Genomic DNA, 18,774 nt, shown 5'->3' on the forward strand with positions numbered 1-18,774 from the left:
CATGGTGATATTCATATATCGCAAATATTACAGTAGCCTAGATGTAGGCCCAATTGTTGTTCCACCAATACACCTGAAAAACATTCTGCACAATATAGGTTAAATTTCCCATGATAGCTAAACATAACACCTTTGTATATATAAAGAAAGCATTAATGTTATTTCAGGTTCAAGTTGGAAATTAGTTTGTTAATTCCACTAAAAATGCATATCAATTACCGGGACAGTCAATGTACATTACACTGGGCCCCCATAGGTGGCGGTAAATACTTTAGTTCGTCGTTTTTATGACTTCCTATATATCCGTAGAAGAAGTCGACGGAGTAAAACGTGTATCAGCTGAGCTGGCTGATGTGAAATTCCTATCACACAATACGTGATATTAGACCATAACGACAGATTATTGAGATGGAGAATGACATTCTCGTCTCTCTTGAAGATTTAGGGTAAGTAAAAAAAAGCGTCCAATACATACCAATGCGTGAAGATGTTATTCAAATACTGACCAGCCTGGCCATTCTACCTATTTGAGCCAGCGTCTCAAGCAAAATGGCTAACTTGCTTCTGTTGCTATCGTTAGTCTGTTGGAAATGTCCTTTTATTTCGCTTTGTAAGTCCTTACCCTGGGGAATAACAACAACATTAAAAACCTGCTTTCAAATCAAAACGCTCCACCACCCCTCTTTCCCTACTAGCTGTTTTAATATTGAGCTCTGAATTATCCATTTGTTGTATGTTTTTATAATTCATTGTCTGCTGACATATCTAGTTGCCTCTCTCATACATTATAGGTGCAGAGCCATTATGGGTCTTCTGTCACAAGCTGAACTCTTTAAATTACCAGATTTTAAAATGTGGTTTGGCTGTGCTTTGAGAACACAACTGATAGTCTTGTCTTTTGAACCGGTTGCTCTCAAAATGTTTTAAAAACATCATTACCCAGCTTTTCTGATAAGGAAAAGAGTTATGTGCTCAGTGGCATTATTATTTAATGTGTTTTATATTACAGCGGTAGGTGACCTTCATACAGAAATAAACATTATCTGCACTGAAATTGTCACAGTGAATGAACGTATATATCAAAAAAAGACCAGATGTTTGGTTTCTCTGAGTTGCTATGTAAATTAATATCATTCGTGAGGTTCTCAAATGTTCATAGTTTTGTTATTCTGAAATCTGTTATTTAGAGAGAAAAAAACAGTTTATATCAAAATGATGTTATCATTCACATCAATTAATTAAGAACATTAAAGTTTGTGTACACGCATCTGTCTGTGTCTGGGCCTGACATTTCTAGTGGTGAAAAGTGTATAGAAAATGTGTTTTATTCAAGTATAAAAACATTCTGAGATGGCTTGATACGTGTTTTATTTTTGTTCAACAAGTCCACCAAATGGCTCAATGTTCAGATGCACAAATAACAAAAACTATTCCACCAAGATTTTTAGAAGTGGAAGTGTACGTTCCTGTCCCATACATGTTTATTAATGTGTCACTGTAGGTACCAAGGCCCTCTTTTGGAGGAAGGAGCTCTGGATTGTGCTGTGAGCAAAGGAGCAGCTTCCCCTGAGTATACCAAGCTCTGTGCCTGGGTTGTATCTGAGCTTAGACTTTACTGTAAGCTGGAGGAAAATGTCCACGCCACTAACTGTAAGACATGCTTGTTTATTTGGAAGTAAATTTGTATGTGATGAAAAAGAGTTCAATTGTTATCCTACCAGAAGAGTTGCACGTTGTACTTGTATTATATTCTATTTTCTTGCCTTCTTGACTCAAGGCGGATGGCAACTGTTGATAACATTATTGTTATGAAGCAGTAATTGCCTATGTTGTTTGGTTGGATGACGGAGTGTTTACTTATTTGGGAGAGGTGAAATCTGTTTTTATGGACTGAGAAATTAGGATTTATGTGTGGGTGTTCACTAGTCACTAACAACACAGCTTATTTTACAGTCTGAATAGCTTTAACTGGCGGTATGTGAGATTTGATAACTTAATATATATTTTTTCTGTACTGTGACATCTTGTTTACTGTGTTTGCCTTCTTTCCTCTTTAAGGTCCGAGTGAGGCAGAAAGCTTCCAGCTGGAGATGAGTGGTCTGCTGTCAGAGCTCGCCTGTCCTTACACCGTCCTCACCAGCGGAGACATCACCCAGAGGCTCCTCAGCAGGACAGACTGTCTGCTGCTCCTCAGTATGAACACATAACTTTGTAAAATCTCAGTATGAAGAGTAAATTAACCCTAAGTGTTGTCCCAATGGTTGAAAACCATTGCTGCAATTGCCTGTTTGCTGCCGGAATGAAATCTGCAGCACTGTATGTGGACTTCTGTAACCCCACCCACCTGTGCTTAAGTGTTGCTAAGTCATATTGTGAAGTGTGTTGCTGTTGATGCTGCTGATGCCGCATCGGCCTACCACTAGATGGCAGCGCTTGCCTCATCGTGGGTGCTGTAACTTTTTCACGGCTGTGCAGCAAACAGGTTTTATTGGTTATTCTAAATGTGCAGAAATTTGCTCAGGTGGAAGCTGAAGGTAGCTCTGCTGGAATCCAAAAACCCTTAGAAATATGTGTCACTTTGCCTACTGAAGGTCTTAACCCTGGAGGGTTTTTTTTTTTTTTTGTTTACTTTCTACATCAACAGGAGATACTTTTATTTCAACATACACGTCAGAAATAAGTGAGACATTAGAATAGAAGGAATAAAAACCCAAAGTGACAGGTGGCATGAAAGCCTAGTATCCTGAAACAACAGTTCAATTTGAACCAGATTCTATTTCCATTTCAGCCTTTCTGGTGTCGGAGTTGGAGTCATCAAGAATGATCCTGGTTAATAAGCCCCAAAAGAAAGCCCAGGACTCGGGTAGCCCTGCGTTCATGGAGCTGAAGGGCATCTGCATGTCACTGGGCATGTCTAAGCCTCCAGCTAACATCACCATGTTCCAGTTCTTCAGTGGAATTGAAAAGAAGGTACGTTGGTCAGGTGACACAAAGAAACTGACAGGGTCATATTTGTATTTCAGTGTGGCCGTTTTCTCTCCAAATCTGACATTAGTTACTAATAGCCTCCACATTTACTATGCCTCAAAAACCACAGAAGGAAATCTCCTTCAACAAAGCTCAAGTCTTGAAATCACTACCATTAGCACTATGATGTTGGACACATTTCCGCTTTTCTTGGTTTGCTTTAATGTTGTTTATCTACCTATGATCTGCTTGTTCAAAAACTCATCTTCACACATCTGCATGTTGTTCATTTTGTTTGCAGCTGAAAGAAGCAATAAGTAAAGTCCCTCCAAATCACGTTGGAGAGCCTTTGATGAAGAAAGCCCTTGGACCTGTGCACATGGTGAATACTAAACAATGCTGAAATCTAGTGTAATTGCACACAGGGTAAATGATTGAATGAACTCTTGTTCTCCTTTGTTTGTCAGGAAAAAATTGAAGCCATTAACCAAGCACTTGTAAATGAGTATGAAGTGAGGAGAAAAATGTTGCTGAAGCGTCTCGATGTGACAGTGCAGTCTTTCGGATGGTCAGACAGAGCGAAGGTATGTTGAAACTCTAAGTCTTCCTAAACCTGAAAAACACTGTTCGGATGAGGTACTCAACATAAGAACATATTCTAGACACAGATTTTGTTTGCACTTTTGGTGCTTTAGCAAAAGTTTGGCCAATTTCTGAAAATGTTCTGCTGCTCTTTATCTGTGGAGAAGATGAAAGACAGTTGATTATTAAAAAAAAAAAAAAAAAGTTTGAAGGGATTTTACATTCTCCCAACTTTTTTCAATTGTTTTGTTATTGTAGTATGTTTGTTTAATCCAGTTTATTTTGAAGACTTTTTAACTTTATGCCTTTTAAGTTGTTTAACAGTTATCAGACTGAAACTTTATTTATTACCTTTATTCTTTGCACTTTGTTTAAACATTTTTAAAAGAGCTGAAATTCTGATTTAAAGGGATACTTCACCCATTTGCATGAAGCTGTGGATCATTAGAAACATGGTAGTAGTGTTGAATGGTCATGAATCCAGCCCTCATTTTGCCCTGAGACGAGAAAAATGTGTTTTTCTTTGCTTGAAAGTTTTCTTCATGTGATGCAAAAAGCATCATATTGCATCACATGAAGAAAACTTCCAGGCAAAGAAAAACACATTTTTCTCGTCTCAGGGCAAAATGAGGGCTGGATTCATGACCATTCAACACTACTACCATGTTTCTAATGATCCACAGCTTCATGCAAATGGGTGAAGTATCCCTTTAATAATGACCATGATCGTAAACATGAATGATGTCAACAATGGATCATTCATGTTAAGTGTTTGGTGTAAAAAAAAAGTTTGTGTCATGACAGAGGAGCCCATGGTTACATCAATATATTTTGCTTGCACTGCTATGTGTGCATGTATATGAATGGGATTAGTTAAAACTGATGAAGACTTTATCCAGCGTAAGTGTGTGAATATGTAGGTGTAACATGCAGTGTAAAAGTGCTGTGAGTAGCCACAAGACTAGAAAACAAAAGTGCATTTACCACATTTAATAAATAACAACTTACATTACTACAAACTAAATAAATGCTGTAATAATGACTTCCTTTTTGCTTATCCTATTTCAGACGCATGCTGAAAAGTTGGCCAAAGTGTACCAGCCACTACGCTCTGCCCTCTTAACAAAAAGTATAGTATCTGTTGCGCACCTTCTTGCTGCTCGACAAGATTTCTCCAAGATTCTACGCACAAGCAGTGGAAAGATAAGGGAGAAGTCTGCTTGTGCCATTAATAAGGTGGGTTAAACATGATAGCTGTAACTAATATGTTGTTGTATTAGAAAAGAAAAGTTATTTTTGTCTGATGAGCCGCGTTCTTGTTTGACCGTGTGTCCCTTCCCAGGTCCTAATGGGCCGAGTGCCAGACAGAGGAGGACGTCCCTGTGAGATTGAGCCTCCACCTCCAGAGATGCCCTCGTGGCAGAAGCGCCAAGATCCTCCTCAAGGTGGCGGACACTATGGAGGTGGAAGAGGGGGCTATGACCACTACTCCCAAGGTGGCCGTGGAGGAGGACATGGAGAACGGGGTGGCAGAGGAAGAGGTGGAAAGGTGCAAGGAGGGTGGGGAGAAGGAGGCGGGGGAGGGAGGGGCAGTTACAACCAGGGCCACTTTCAAGATGCAGGAGGTTATCAAGGGGGAGGAGGGAGAGGTGGGCATGGAGGAGGAGGGAACCATCAAGGAGGCCTCCAGGACCCTGGCTACCATGCAGGAGGGGGAGCTGGAGGCGGCTACCATGACAATTTCCATCAAGACGGTGGAAGGCATCAGGAGAGAGGCGGGGGTCGAGGAGGTCGAGGGGGCAGGGGAAGAGGAGGCCGAGGAGGAGGGGGACAAGGAGGAGGCTGGGGAGGGAGAGGTGGCCAGAATTTTAACCAAGGGGGGCAGTTTGAACAGTTCTTCCAACATGGTGGGCAAAATTACAACCAATCTGGTTTTAATCAAGGCAGACACTACACAAGTTGAAGACAGAGTGTGGGGCACTGCAGCAGAGTCCACTTAAATATTGACTGCTCTTAAATGCCTTATTGTTCAATCTCTAATTTTCAGCATGTTTAAAAGTTGACTCAAATGTTGAATGAGCAAAAACAGATGCTGTCGACACCCTCTCCAGTGGTTATGGAGTTCTTGCTTTTACTACAGAGGGCACTTCTTCCTGTAGTTCTTTACCTTTGTTTCATACTGGATGTGTTACTGTTTACTCTTTCTTCACAATCCAAGTATTAAAGCAAACAGCTCTGTTGTTAATGGTTAGTAGATGAACTGGGCTCTGCTGTCTTGACCTCATTTTGAAACAAAATTAGCCTTATTGAAATTTTTTGGGAAATACAGAAAAGTTGCTAAGATTTTTGGTGTAGGTGCACTCACAATGTATTAAACCCTTTATAGTGCACATCATGATCACATGTGGGATTCTTAAAATCCTTGATAGTTTCATTGAGTTTGAAAATTACTTGAAAACATATTTTCAGTCTATATTTTGTCTGTAGATTGGACTGGAATCTCCTTTGTTATTTATTCAGAAGATGTCATCCTGTTGTGCTAATGAAAGATTGTGTGCATAAAAATATGGGTGTTGCAAGGTTTGCATGGTTTTGTGTGAATGAGCAATAAAATTTGAGATGAGAGCAATATCACTTTTTTAGTCTTTTGGTCTCATGGCTTTGTTAAAGATGTATTTATGAGGCTAATAACTGTAATAGATATAAATAATGCTCATTATAACAGTAAGTATTATAAACAAGTACATGTGATTTTTTTTAAATAACTTGTAACACTTGAAATTGGAAAAAATAAGCAAAAAAAAAATGTGGTACTTGTTTATCTAAATACTCTGTCTTTATTTCTCAGAGACAAAATGTGTACCTTTTTCCCCTACATGTGTATGGTAGCATTAGTTGCATTCACTGTGCAGTATGGGACTATTGTTAAGTTATATTCACGTTTTCAGAATATTCTCCATTTCATTTTAATTAATCCGCCCATTATCTATCCTTGGAAATGTACATGTGCAGGATCAGATGAATGCTGACATTGAAGAGTGCTTAATCCAATATACAGTAATATAGTTAAAACATATTTTTAAATTGACCCCCTTCATAATAAGCACTTTAATCATTGGCGCACTCATTGTGTTTTTTTAATGACGATTTCTCTTTTAATAGTTTGTCATATTCAATGCAGGACCCATTTTGTCAGAATTTTTATAGTGTGGAAATACAATAAAGAATGAAGAGAAACATTTATTTTTCCTCTAATTAACGAAAGCAAGTACATTACAGTTCTTGGCTTTTATTTTGAAAGAGTCCGCTTGCACTTGACAGACCAGTAAATTCCTTTTAAAATATATTTAATTTTTTCGTATGGTCGTTATTTTTTCTAGAAGATGTACTGATCATTTTGGAGAGTGAAAGGTAGCTTTATGAAATTTAGGAAATACATTAATACTACAGTTGGTACAGACTACAGACTTTACGACTTTTACTTTGAAACATTGACACGTTTTACTTCCTGGGTCACTGATGTATTTATTTTGTATGGGAATCACAGACAGTTGAATCAGACTCTAGCCATTGTGTGTGGGGGGGAAAAAACTACATATTGATTACTTGAAAATACTTGAATATTTCAAGTTTCTCCAGGATACTGTATCTGGTCGGAACATGTACGGTCCTGGTAAACCTCCACATGGGCCTCCGCCGTACGGACCTCCACCACCCCTCGGCCCTCCTTACGGTATCGGTGGGCCCTGTAGAGTTCCTCCTCCTGGACACTTGCCCCCTGGACCATTTTCGACGCCACCGCCAGACTTTCTCCTAAACAGGTCACCGAGAGGGCCTTTCCTCAGTGTACGTACCCAGCAGGCCAGTAAAGCTAAGCTAGCAAGCTAACCAGATATCATTATGCTAAAAGCAAACTGCTGTAAGGTTAGACCTCGGTCTAAACTATCTAAACACACATCATGCTTTCTAGTGTCTATGTCATGGTCAATTGATTTTTGATTATTGGGACTGTTGTGACGTTAATTATGCAAACACGGCATTTTATATATATACACACACACACACACATGCTGACCTCATATTTCCCAGGTTTATTACTGTGAACTCCAATGCTCTGTTTACCCACACATTTACTACACCCACAGTAAGGTTAATTGGTGTGCACGTACAAACAGTGGTGTAGAAGTTTTTGTTTTAAATGGCATGTCCAGCAGAGCTTAAACTTCCTCTGTTGTCAACAGTGACATGTAAAGAGACGACACTTGCAAAGTTAGTGTGTACAACAGAATAGTGAGAATCATTCCTTCACTATTCTAGGAAAATATAAACTGCAGCATATGACTGAATGTTGTCAATCAAGATGTGTGTATAGGCTACCCTATGGAGACTGAAAAGCAATACAATAAATATTTCTTGTTTTAGAGCAAAAACAATGACGTAAGTAGCATTTAAAAACCTGTTTAATGCTGTGATAGTTATTTATTCTTACTGCTAAGGGAAATCAAATGCAATGAGATCCAACAGAAATATACAGTATCTACTAAAGGATTAATGGAGATGTCCAGTTGTTCAGGAATCTGCAAGTTAATTGTGCATTTATTCTTTAGTTTAATTAATCTATAAACAGATAATGCTTTATTGTTATAACAGTACTTATATAGTATTTTTCTATACCAGTAACAAAGTGCTTTACAACAGACAATAAAAGCAAGAGACAGACAATCTGACAAATAAAATACAATAAATAATACAAAATCACAGAGTAAAAGCAGAATGTCTGAAGGACATGCCTCTGGCAGGCTGTTCCAAAGTCTGGGTGCTCTCACAGCATAGGCCCTGTCCCCTTTAGTTTTTAGCCTGGACCCTGGAACAGCCAGTAGGACTCTGCTAGAGGATCTCAGACTGTGTCCTGGTTCATAAGGTGTTAAAAGCTCAGGGCATATAAGAAGGGGACAGCCCATGTTGTGCCTTAAAAAGTAATTAAAATAACTTCTAAAATCAACAGGGAGCCAGTGAAGGGATACTTGAGTCGAGTGTGCATTGATGCTGGTATCCCTGAAATTTCGAACTCCATCATGGAATAACATCATATTTGTGCAGCATGCAGTCTTAAATAAAAACAATACTTGCCTTTTTTGTGCCAAAACTATTTGTATTGGTTGGTGCCTAACTCTAGCTCCTGATGAATTCCTAAAAAATAGTAATGTGAAAAAAATGGAAAAGTTAAAAATCTGGCAAATAGGTATGCTGAAGTGAAATGCAAACAATGTGTTAAAAAAAAAAATTATATTATATTAAACCATATTATTATTATTATATATTATTTGTATGTTTCTGATTGTACAGCATTACAGCGCAGAAACAGGTCTCTTGACTCTGTGAACTAGAAGGGACTGATAGAGATTTGTACCAAGGTAGAGTTTATTCTGCGTCTATAGTCAGCTGCACGTGGCGACATTCACATGAAAAGAAATAGTTAAAAGCATAGTCAATAATATAAGCTGTGCATGAGAACTTGATCATATGACCATTAACATTGTTTTTAAGATCATATTGAAATATACCTTCATACAAAGGATATTTTTGTCTTGCATAAATGTGCTTAATGGTTATCAATGGGTAAATAAGTAGTTGAACTGAGGCTGGGTGATGTGGACCAAAAATAATATCTCTCTATTCTTTGGCGTATTAGCGTTACACAATATAAATCTTGGTGTAAACAGTCAGTACAGATGTCACACAGGCACTTTTATCGACAGCCTGGTGCAGCCAAAGGACGTAAGAATAAAGTGTTTGTTTGTGAAATAATACAACATAACATAATTCAAACAGCTGTGTATTTTGTTATATAGGTGTTTTTTGAGTTCTGCTCAGACAGAGGGATGTAGCTGGGAGAAGATGAAGACTGCGAGAAGAGAAATATGGCACATTAATAAAACTAGCGGCTCTATGAAGTAAATGTGTAATGTTATTTTAATGCAACAAGAACTTTGTAGATATACATTTTGTTAACTCAATGTGTTGCCCAGCCTTTATTTGAACGGTGTGGAAGTCGTGAAAAGCTCTCTTGCGACGTTGGACAGCTCTTTCTTTTGATAATTGACAAAAATCACTGAACTTAAAGGTGGGAGCTCACTTGAGAGAGGCTTTCAATAGCCATGCTTGCTTGCTAACCAAAACCAGCTGGACAACAAACAATGTCATGCACTTAAGATCAGACTAATTAGGCAGACTCGCCAGCAACACAAAAAGGAGGTCTACTGCAGGTGCGTTGCATGGTGTGTGTGAGTGTGAGAAGCTCGTCTCTAAATAACAAAGCATGAACCACAATTTCCCCCCCTGGGATTAATAAAGTATATAAAATTAAATTAGATATTTGGTTTATGACAGTGCGGCTTGGTGGACGCCCTCAGCGCACAGACTGCCTGCACGGCGCACTGCCAAAACTCAAAGGTAAACAATTGTATTTGTCTAGTTTCTAGACAAAAATATGTTATTCAATTTATTATGAGTTATCCGATTCATCTGACAAATTCAAATACATATCTCGTTTCTTATTTCGTGCAGCCCTACTCTTAACCTACAAGGCCTGTTCAACTCTGGCTACAAATTCAGAAAGTGTTGTTTGCGCCAACAATTGACTTTTGGTGATTTGGTCCTGCCGTCAATTGCGCATTTTTAATGCAACTTCGATGTTGCACTCCGCCAGCGATGCACTTACTCTCTGCAAACGGGACATTTTCCTTCACAACGAAACAGCTTGCTGAAATTTGTTGGCAAAGTATGGATTAACTGCTTGCGTGACGAGCAGTGGTATTTGTACCGAACTTACACAAAATGAGGTAAGTGGAAGCTTTTGTTGTTCTTATTAAAGAGAGATTATTTGTGAGCGTTTTTGTATGTATGTATAATTCCAAATGTAAGTAATTTTCACTTTTTATGACGATTCGAAAATTTTATTTTTTTATTTCATGTGATTAAATACATCCTAATAACATTTCCCTGTACATTGCTTCCGATTTTTGCAGATAAAAATTAAATGGTTCAAATGACCAAAGCATTGGACCAAGAAGAAAAGTGTTTAAGTTCCCCTACGCCTGAGTGAAAGGATAAAGAGAGACAAAAAAATCTGCAAAACTCCCGCTCCTTGACATCATTTTTACGAGTGCAAAGATTTCATGGAAAGTATTTGGCTTTAAACCTGTCCTTGTCTTGTTTGATATGCTGCATCTTGCAGATAAATGAGACTGGTCTTTCCCAAGAAATACTGAAATCTCAACAGCAGTGAAAGAGGCGCATGAATGAGCTGCTGAGTGTGTCATCACTTCAGCAGAGTAACACGGAGGGCTCAGAGCTGACGATGAAGATCTTGATTGCCTTTAAAGCTGCTTCTTAATTATTGAATCCTGTTTCAGACCTAAACAGAAGGTGTGCAGTTTGTGGCTTAAATAGTTATCTGTATTTATAAAATAAACATTTATATCAATGCTATAATAAGGCCAAAAGTGTTTTAGCAATGCTGGTGGCCCCAAACGTCCAGTTACACCAGAAAGTGAAGGAGTAATGTTTATTCTCATGTCTTAAAGTGATTATGTGATTTATTCAAACTAAATGAAGCTGGGTTAACATGCAAGGATAATAAGAACCAGCAGAGCTTTCTGTGCTTCATTTAAACATAAAAATGTATTGTCCATTTTGTGTCTAAGCTAAGAATTATACTTAAGTTATATTGAAGCTGGAAAAGCAAATAATGAGATTTACTTTCATTTTATTTACCATGATTGCTTTATTTGTAATTGACTTTAGAGCTATGCTATTGATTTTCTAAGCAACTCTGTCCAGACAACTTCTACAGTGAGAGCTCAGTGTCTAGAATTTCCATTTATTATTTTGTTTCAAGAGCTGCTTTTTATCAAATGACTGAGACATACCATCGTAACACCTATATTAATCATATTACACTGCACTGTCACTTTCACATTTGTCTTTTCAGTTTCTGTTTATTATGTTCTCTTGAACATTTTAGTTGTTTATTTTAATGACTCAAATGTTATGTTCACTTGTATTTTCTGTTTACATTTAAAATGATGTTAAAAAACAACTTTATTTTAAAATACTGGTGTGACTTTGTTTGAAGACTTTTATATTGCTCTGTCAGTCTCACTGTCCAGTTTTTTTTTCTTTTAATTTATGCTTCTTTGAAAATGGTGGAAGTTTTATTCAAGTATAAATCAAAACCCTAACTAGTTATTGATCAGTTGATTATTTATCAAGACATATTAGAAGTTTAGTTAGTACGTGAAGGTTGGATATTTTTAAGTGAAAGTAATCATATACGAGTGTTTTCTTGACCATTTTATTTGCCTGCTTGATGTCGTATGAATCAGAACATTGATTTTATTTGTGTGTAATCTGTGAAAATGTAGTCACTTGGCCGTGCCTTGTGCTATCCTACAAAAGGAATGAAGTCATGTTATTGTAAATGTATCAAAGAGTTTAAATAAAATCCTGTTTTCTGTCATCATTTTAGATTGGCTGTTAAGTCAGTGCTCCCTGATCCAATACTATGGTGCATTTTACTAATACAAGTATTTCATACTCAAAGGGTTGTATATGTTCTTGTTTTTCATATAGTAAAGGTGTAAGTTAACAAACATCTGACATGGCTGTGGCATAGCTTGATAAAGATGGCACACAGCATCTACAAGAACTTCAATATCTCTTCTTGTGCTGGTTTCGATTAATCACTCACGACAAAGTTTTGAGAAAGGCTTAACAGTCTTTTTTTTATCAAAACAATCCAGCAAAAAACATTCTGTGCAGCCCGTGCTTAAAGTAGCGCGCTAAAAGCAGAAAATAGATTAGCAAAAATATTAATGTCAAGTTGAAGTGTTTTTAATGTTGACTTTAAACACGGATGGAATGGTTTTCTCCATCTGTTTTTCCTAACTTCATTTTTAAGATTGTTAATATTCCAACAATGAAACCATAAATTATCGGCTCCAAATCCTGATCTGATACTCTGTAACAACATCATTCATTATGACAAGTCTATCAAGAAAACATGAGTGAATGAAATGTGTTTTTATTCTGGGCTACACCTTTCGGAATTCTACTCTTCTGGGCTGCTAATGACATCGCTGATAATAACCGATCACCACATTACACTGGTTGGCCAATGTTTTCCAGTTTAGACAGATACAGAGATTCCAGAGATTATTTACACTTTTCGAACAAATCCTGACTACAAACTACTGTCCTTGTAGAAGCTGGTGTTCGGAAGAAGTAGTACCATTTTTTTTGTAGCAGATGGAGAGTAAATGTACTGTACATTGTCTGTGGAGTAACCACAGATGATTAAAAGTAATTTTCAGCAGTTAACAAATGTCAAAAACAGTTCACATGTTACTCCAAGATTGGCAAGCCTTTGATGGCCTACAATTGTCCAGTTTCTGAAATATGCAGCTCTGTCTTGAAAAGTACTATAACATAAATTCTGAACACTCTCAGTCCCATTGTAGCAGCTACCCTGTAGACCGTAGTACAGGGATTCCTTCGGGGGGCAGGCAGCAGATCATCCCTCCTGCGGAACCAACGCAGTGGAATCTCCCTCCTGTGAAACATCAACCCTCTGACAACAGGTATACATTTAATAACTTTCTGTTAAAATGGAACTGTACCTCTTAACATCTGACCTTGAACAGCTGCACCAATGTACTTTTTGCTGTTGGTATTTGAAGCACCTGTTTTTGATTTTCAGTGACCGGGCTGGTGAAGAATTTTTGAGATGTATTGCAGCAAACAAGCCTCTTCCCCACTATCTCAAAGGGAACATGGCATACAACCTGGCAGATGCATTCAAGTCAGCTAGCATCCTGAAAGAAGCAGTCAAATCGGACCCCGGGTTGAAGAAGCATGCGACCAAGAGCAAAAGCCGTAGTCGAAGCCGAAGCCGCAGTCCTGGCAGGAGTCGTGGCAGAAGTCGTGGCCGATCTAGAGCCAAAAGCCGTGCCCGAAGCAAAAGCAGAGAAGACAATCGAAGTAGAGGAAGGAGCAAAAGTCGTGTTCGTGGGAAGAGTATGGTGAGAAGCAAAAGTAGGGTTCGGAGTAGGAGCAAGAGCAGGGGCAAAAAGAGTCGTGTACGGAGCAAGAGCCATGTCAGGAGGTCCAAGTCACGAAGTAGCAGTGGGGAAAAGAGTCGGTGCAAAGACAAAAAGAGAAAGAGGAGCCCCAGTCAAAGCCGCTGCAGCAGCAGTATAAACAGTAATCTGGCAGGAAGTAGTCTCCTAGAAGGACTGAAGCTGGTTATGAACAGCAAAGAAATGGAAAATCGGTTGCCTGACCTCAAAGATGCCATCATGACAATTAAGGTAGAGTATCATTTCTTTTACCATATTTATTGTGTTGGTTGGGTTTGAAGAATTGATAAGCCAATTTCTTATTATTTTCAGCTGGGTTTTTTTTGAGTGTGGGGAAGACACATTTTAGTTTTTCCTCCATCTATCAGTTTTACTCTCTCATGAGCCCCTGTCACTTTTGCACTGGGCTCTGGAAAATGCATCTTTTTACTTTGAGCAGTTTTTACTGTTTTATATTCTATACTGCTTTCCTCAGATTTTTGAACTCTTTTTGTGTTTGTCTTGTTGAAACTTCTTTATGCATGTCATAATGATTTTAACACTGTAACTATTACAGAAGAGTCCTCCCCACCTGTGTGTCTGACATTGATGTGGGTGCATATATATATAAATACACTATTATGAAATACTCGTAAACATATATATACAAGTATTTGAAGTGTATTTTTGAAAACTCCCGGATCCGAATGTCCTGAAATATCTTTAAATGTGAAGAGTTCATATTAGAAAAGGAATATGGAGTGGTAGCATATCGCAATTTACAGAAAACTAAACGTAGTGGGGGGTTTTTTGTCAAGTACAAGTGCAAACCTGTCCCGAAAGCACAATTTCATATGCAGCAGTTGTAAACAAAAAGAATAACCTACACAAATGTTTGAGGAAAGTGCTGCTGGTTCGACACATCTTTGTTGTCTTGCTTTGCGAACTTTAAGAACAATGTTAACTTTTTTTCAGTCGAGATTAAAAGTGAAGAAGTTACTGTCTGATTAGTGAAGTAGTGTATAACATTTTCTGTGATCTCTTCTGTTTAGGCCCCAGATGAAAGCAAAGGGAGTATGCCAGATGAGCACAGGCAGCAAGAGCACAGTCAAGAGAATTCAACATCGATGGATAACGACAGCATGCTCCTTCCCCATGACAGAGTAGGATGTGACTTCTCTTGGCTCCAGGCACAAAGTGAAGAGGTTTCTGCAGTCCAGAAATCTGATGAGCTCGAAGATGAAGAGTCTTTCTTGTATGGAAATGGAGAACATGATAAACCACAGGGGAAAGGTAGTGACAGTCAGAACAGGTCTATGTTCAGTAGCTTTGATATGACTTCCTTAAATATAGCCTCTGCCAATCTGGACAGCGTAGAATGTGAGAAGGTCAAAAACATATTGAAAAGTCTGGGCTCACAAGACATAGGTAATTTCATGGGGAAGATGCAGGGGCAGAAGGAGGAGAAGCAGCCGCTTCCTTCACTTTCAGCTTCAGACCAAACAGCAGCAGCTTTAGCGGTGCCTGCTCTGAGTAACCCGGGTGTTCGGCAAGCTCTGGAGTCTCTGCAGTCACTGATCAAAGGTGAGGATCCCGCACTGAATGAAAAATGCACCTTGCACATTTAACTTGTGAAACGGGCAACTCTAGAGAAACCAGGAAAAGTGACCAACATTTTGAAAGTACCCAACCAAAGTAATACCAATCCTTTTTTCTTGACACCACTTCCAATTAACCCCTTGACAAAGGGTTAATGAACAAACCGATGGACTAAAGAAGTTTAAGTTTCATGTGAACTTGTGATGACCATAGAGACATTATATTCAGTCAAGCAAATTCTCCAATCTTCACACATCTGATACCTTACCAAACCATTTATGTGCGTGTAGCTCTCCAGCTCTAGCTATGTCTGCCTGTCCTTGTGGACGAGTCAGGTCCTTATGCAGATTGCTGCTACAACTGATTCTTTCCATGTATCCGGGTTAAATTTTTGACAGCTAAAAGTGAAGAATACTGACTCACCTGGCCTTAGTACATATCATTGCTGTCTTTATTATTTGAATGCTTTTGGTCTAGAACATATAAGTATATTTTTCTTCTGTCTTTATGCAGCAACAAAGGAGAAACGTGCAAAGAGTGATGGCACTGGCACATCTCAGGCATCCTTTGAGAAGCACAAGGTAAAAGACTGTTTTATTTATTTTTGAACATGTAATCGGTTAAGTTAAGCATAATAAAATATTACGTGCCTGAACCTCATACATTGAAAATGTTCTCATTGTTTCCCAGGTTGGAGATGTTGAGGATGGGAAGAAAGAGAAAAAAGCCGTAATGAATAAAATGGAATCCTTGGTGAAACAACTCGAGGAATTGTTGAAACAGGATGGTAGAGTGTTTTTTTCTGCTGTCAACAGCCATGTTCGGGCCATCATTACTGTCTTGCATGATCGAAAAATACTCAATATTATTTGCTTATTTTGTCCTATCTTTTTGCAGGGTTGGGTTTTCTGACACCAGTAATTGGCTTTTACTGCCACAAGTGTGAGGAGTTCATTGGAGATTTGAACAGTGCTGAAAGCCATGCAGCCATCCACTGCAACCCTAGCAGTGTAAGTGTTTAACCTGTTCATATACAATATGTGTAGATAGGTCTAAATAAGGAAGGTGTGTGTTTTCAAACGTGTTGTCCAAAGAAATGGAGTAAAAACACACACGCTCTTCAACCAGTCGTCAAACTATCAATTCAAATTAGATACCTCTGTCTGACATACAAGGTGAAAGATCGTTACAGCTGCTTAGAGAGAGGTTATGTAGCTTTGGTCAAACTGCTCCGTTTGATTTTAAGAGACCAGATAACGGTGCTGTCTTTATGTTCATTATATTACTGTTTAACATGTATTTGAAGCTATTAAAGTCACAGAAATATATTCTAGAGGTGCCACGATCTGATTCCAATACATATATATATATTTTTTTTTTACCAGAATTAGTTTTTATTGTTGTTGTTGTTGGTATAATGTGTGACGCTACACAAACCTGGAGTAAACTCAGCATTGCATTTTGCTGGCATCACATACAAACAGGAGGCAGAAACAGCTGATGGATTTTTCAAATTCTATCTTTTAAATTGAAGTGCAAGAATTCTACTTTGGACGACGTAGAAAGAGCTGTTTCTTCTCGTCCTGAATGTCGTCATGGAGACATTTTGTGGGCACTTACAGTTTACCCTGAATGTCTTCAAAGAGAGACTGTGCGAGCTGAGAATATTTAAAGTGCCCAACAATCTTTGAAGGCTAACCATCCTTTTCCATCTCTGGTCACTGTACAGTTTCTTCACACTACCAATTTGTGTTTTGAGCAGAAAGGCCAGACGGAAAGGCATTCTGGAGACAGCAAGGAACGACACTCCCGCTATCCAAACAGCAGCAGCAGTCACCAACACTCTCACTCCTCAGACAGGAGAGATGGTTGCCGGAGAGCTACAGGAGAGCACAAGAATCCCAGAGAGCAACAGCGAGAGTGGAAGGATGAGAGAGGTCACAGGAGCCAACACAACGATCACAAAAGCCACAAGGCTGGACAGGAAAACATGTCCTTACAAGAGGAGATGAAAAAAGAGAGGATGCTCATAACGGTGTCTCGTGGACAGACGACTCCTCCCAACGTCAGGGTCAAGGAGGAGGCAGACAAGGAGAAAGCTAACGGAGGCAAAGTCAAAGTGAAAGACAACAACAGTAAAGGGGGATCATCGGATAAACGCAGGGGAAAAGAAAAAAGTGTAAAAGATGATAGCAGCGATAGTGATGCTGAAAAAGTGAAAAAAAGAAAATCACTTAAGAATGTATCTGATAGCAGTGATAGCAGTGACAGTGACAAAGGGAAAAAGACAAAGTCTCCTAAAAAGAAAAAAAAGAAGGAGAAAAAGAAGAAGAAGGATAAGCGAAATAAATCCTAATCCTTGTGTTAAGATGGGCAGACTCCATATTCATGCAGCCCGATTTCAGTCCCTGGAACCACTTGATTATGTTTCTTCCTTTTTACTTTCATGTTTGTAGAATTGTTCAGAAGACTGTGGAAGGTTTAAAGGAGCTATGATATGACATGTTAGGATTTGCATAAGTGGCAGTTATCAGTAGTCAAATGAAAGTGTTTAAATCAGGTTTATTTTTGTGCATGAAGTGCAGATATGGTCATTCACTTTAGATTGGAAGCAGGAGGGAGATTAGAAATAATCATCCAGTGCTTTCAGTGTTTGTGCCAAATGCATCCAAGACTGATCTCCGCCTGCCGCACAGAAATGGAACTGATACAAAAGTTTTGATGTCACTATGTGTACTAGCACACGAGTTATCCATGATGGCATGTCTTTGTTTATAAATGGCTTTCTTAATTGTTTCTTTCCATGAGTGAACTTTTCATGTGACAGGCCAGGTATTCACTCTTGTATCATGCATTTATCTTTTAATTACATTTGTAGAAGAAAAAAGAAAATGTGCCTATTCATCCACTTTTCCCAACACCATTGATGCTACGTGTATATTCTCCAAAGTTAGGACCAACAGCGTTGTAGTGTTAGACATTTGAAATGTTTGTTCAACTTCTTTTTTCTTCTTCTTTGTTCTTCAAATGTTTATCTGAATCCCCAGATGACACCCACGTCTCTCTCCAGTATAGTATCTTAGAAGAAAGGCAAGTACAGAAATATGTTTTCAATTGAATAAAAAAGTCTCACATATGTCATGATTTTGTGATTTATGTGATCAAATGAGTGTTCTGTCTACAGTGCATCATTTTTAATCGTTTTCCAAAAACTTTAATTCTCCAGGGGGCAGAAGGTTTGGATCTTAGTGCCAGGGAAGGTAAATCTAAGTAATGCTGATATATTTTTAATTAAATAGACAGTGGCTAGGGTTAAAAACTTGGAGACACAGTTGGGAAATACATATAGTAAGCATTGAGCCTGGCACCAGCTTTAAGGACATTAACCTCTGTACATGATGCCGTGCAATTTAACCACTTGACCAACCAAAACCATGAAAATTTATCTTGTTAACTAACTTGGTTTTTGTTATATTAAAGTCATTGTAATCATTGCCTGTATTGTCAT

General features: G+C 38.5%; 2 protein-coding genes across 2 annotated transcripts; both read left to right on the forward strand.

The window, feature by feature from the left end:
- Positions 1 to 289: 289 nt before the first annotated feature.
- Positions 290 to 6,183, forward strand: fam98a (family with sequence similarity 98 member A). Its single transcript, XM_079362574.1, has 8 exons — positions 290 to 446; positions 1,502 to 1,650; positions 2,059 to 2,193; positions 2,789 to 2,970; positions 3,269 to 3,349; positions 3,435 to 3,551; positions 4,618 to 4,785; positions 4,892 to 6,183. The coding sequence occupies exons 1-8, from the start codon at positions 409 to 411 to the stop codon at positions 5,510 to 5,512; spliced, it is 1,491 nt and encodes a 496-aa protein (XP_079218700.1). The 5' UTR covers positions 290 to 408; the 3' UTR covers positions 5,513 to 6,183.
- An 836-nt stretch (positions 6,184 to 7,019) lies between these two features.
- LOC306835892 (uncharacterized protein) lies at positions 7,020 to 18,398 on the forward strand. Its single transcript, XM_079362673.1, has 8 exons — positions 7,020 to 7,395; positions 13,060 to 13,190; positions 13,310 to 13,919; positions 14,720 to 15,251; positions 15,780 to 15,847; positions 15,957 to 16,053; positions 16,164 to 16,276; positions 17,029 to 18,398. The coding sequence occupies exons 1-8, from the start codon at positions 7,210 to 7,212 to the stop codon at positions 17,620 to 17,622; spliced, it is 2,331 nt and encodes a 776-aa protein (XP_079218799.1). The 5' UTR covers positions 7,020 to 7,209; the 3' UTR covers positions 17,623 to 18,398.
- The last annotated feature ends 376 nt before the right edge of the window (positions 18,399 to 18,774 follow it).

This window comes from Symphodus melops, assembly GCF_947650265.1.
Source record: "Symphodus melops genome assembly, chromosome: 15".
NCBI classification, from domain to species: Eukaryota; Metazoa; Chordata; class Actinopteri; order Labriformes; family Labridae; genus Symphodus; species Symphodus melops.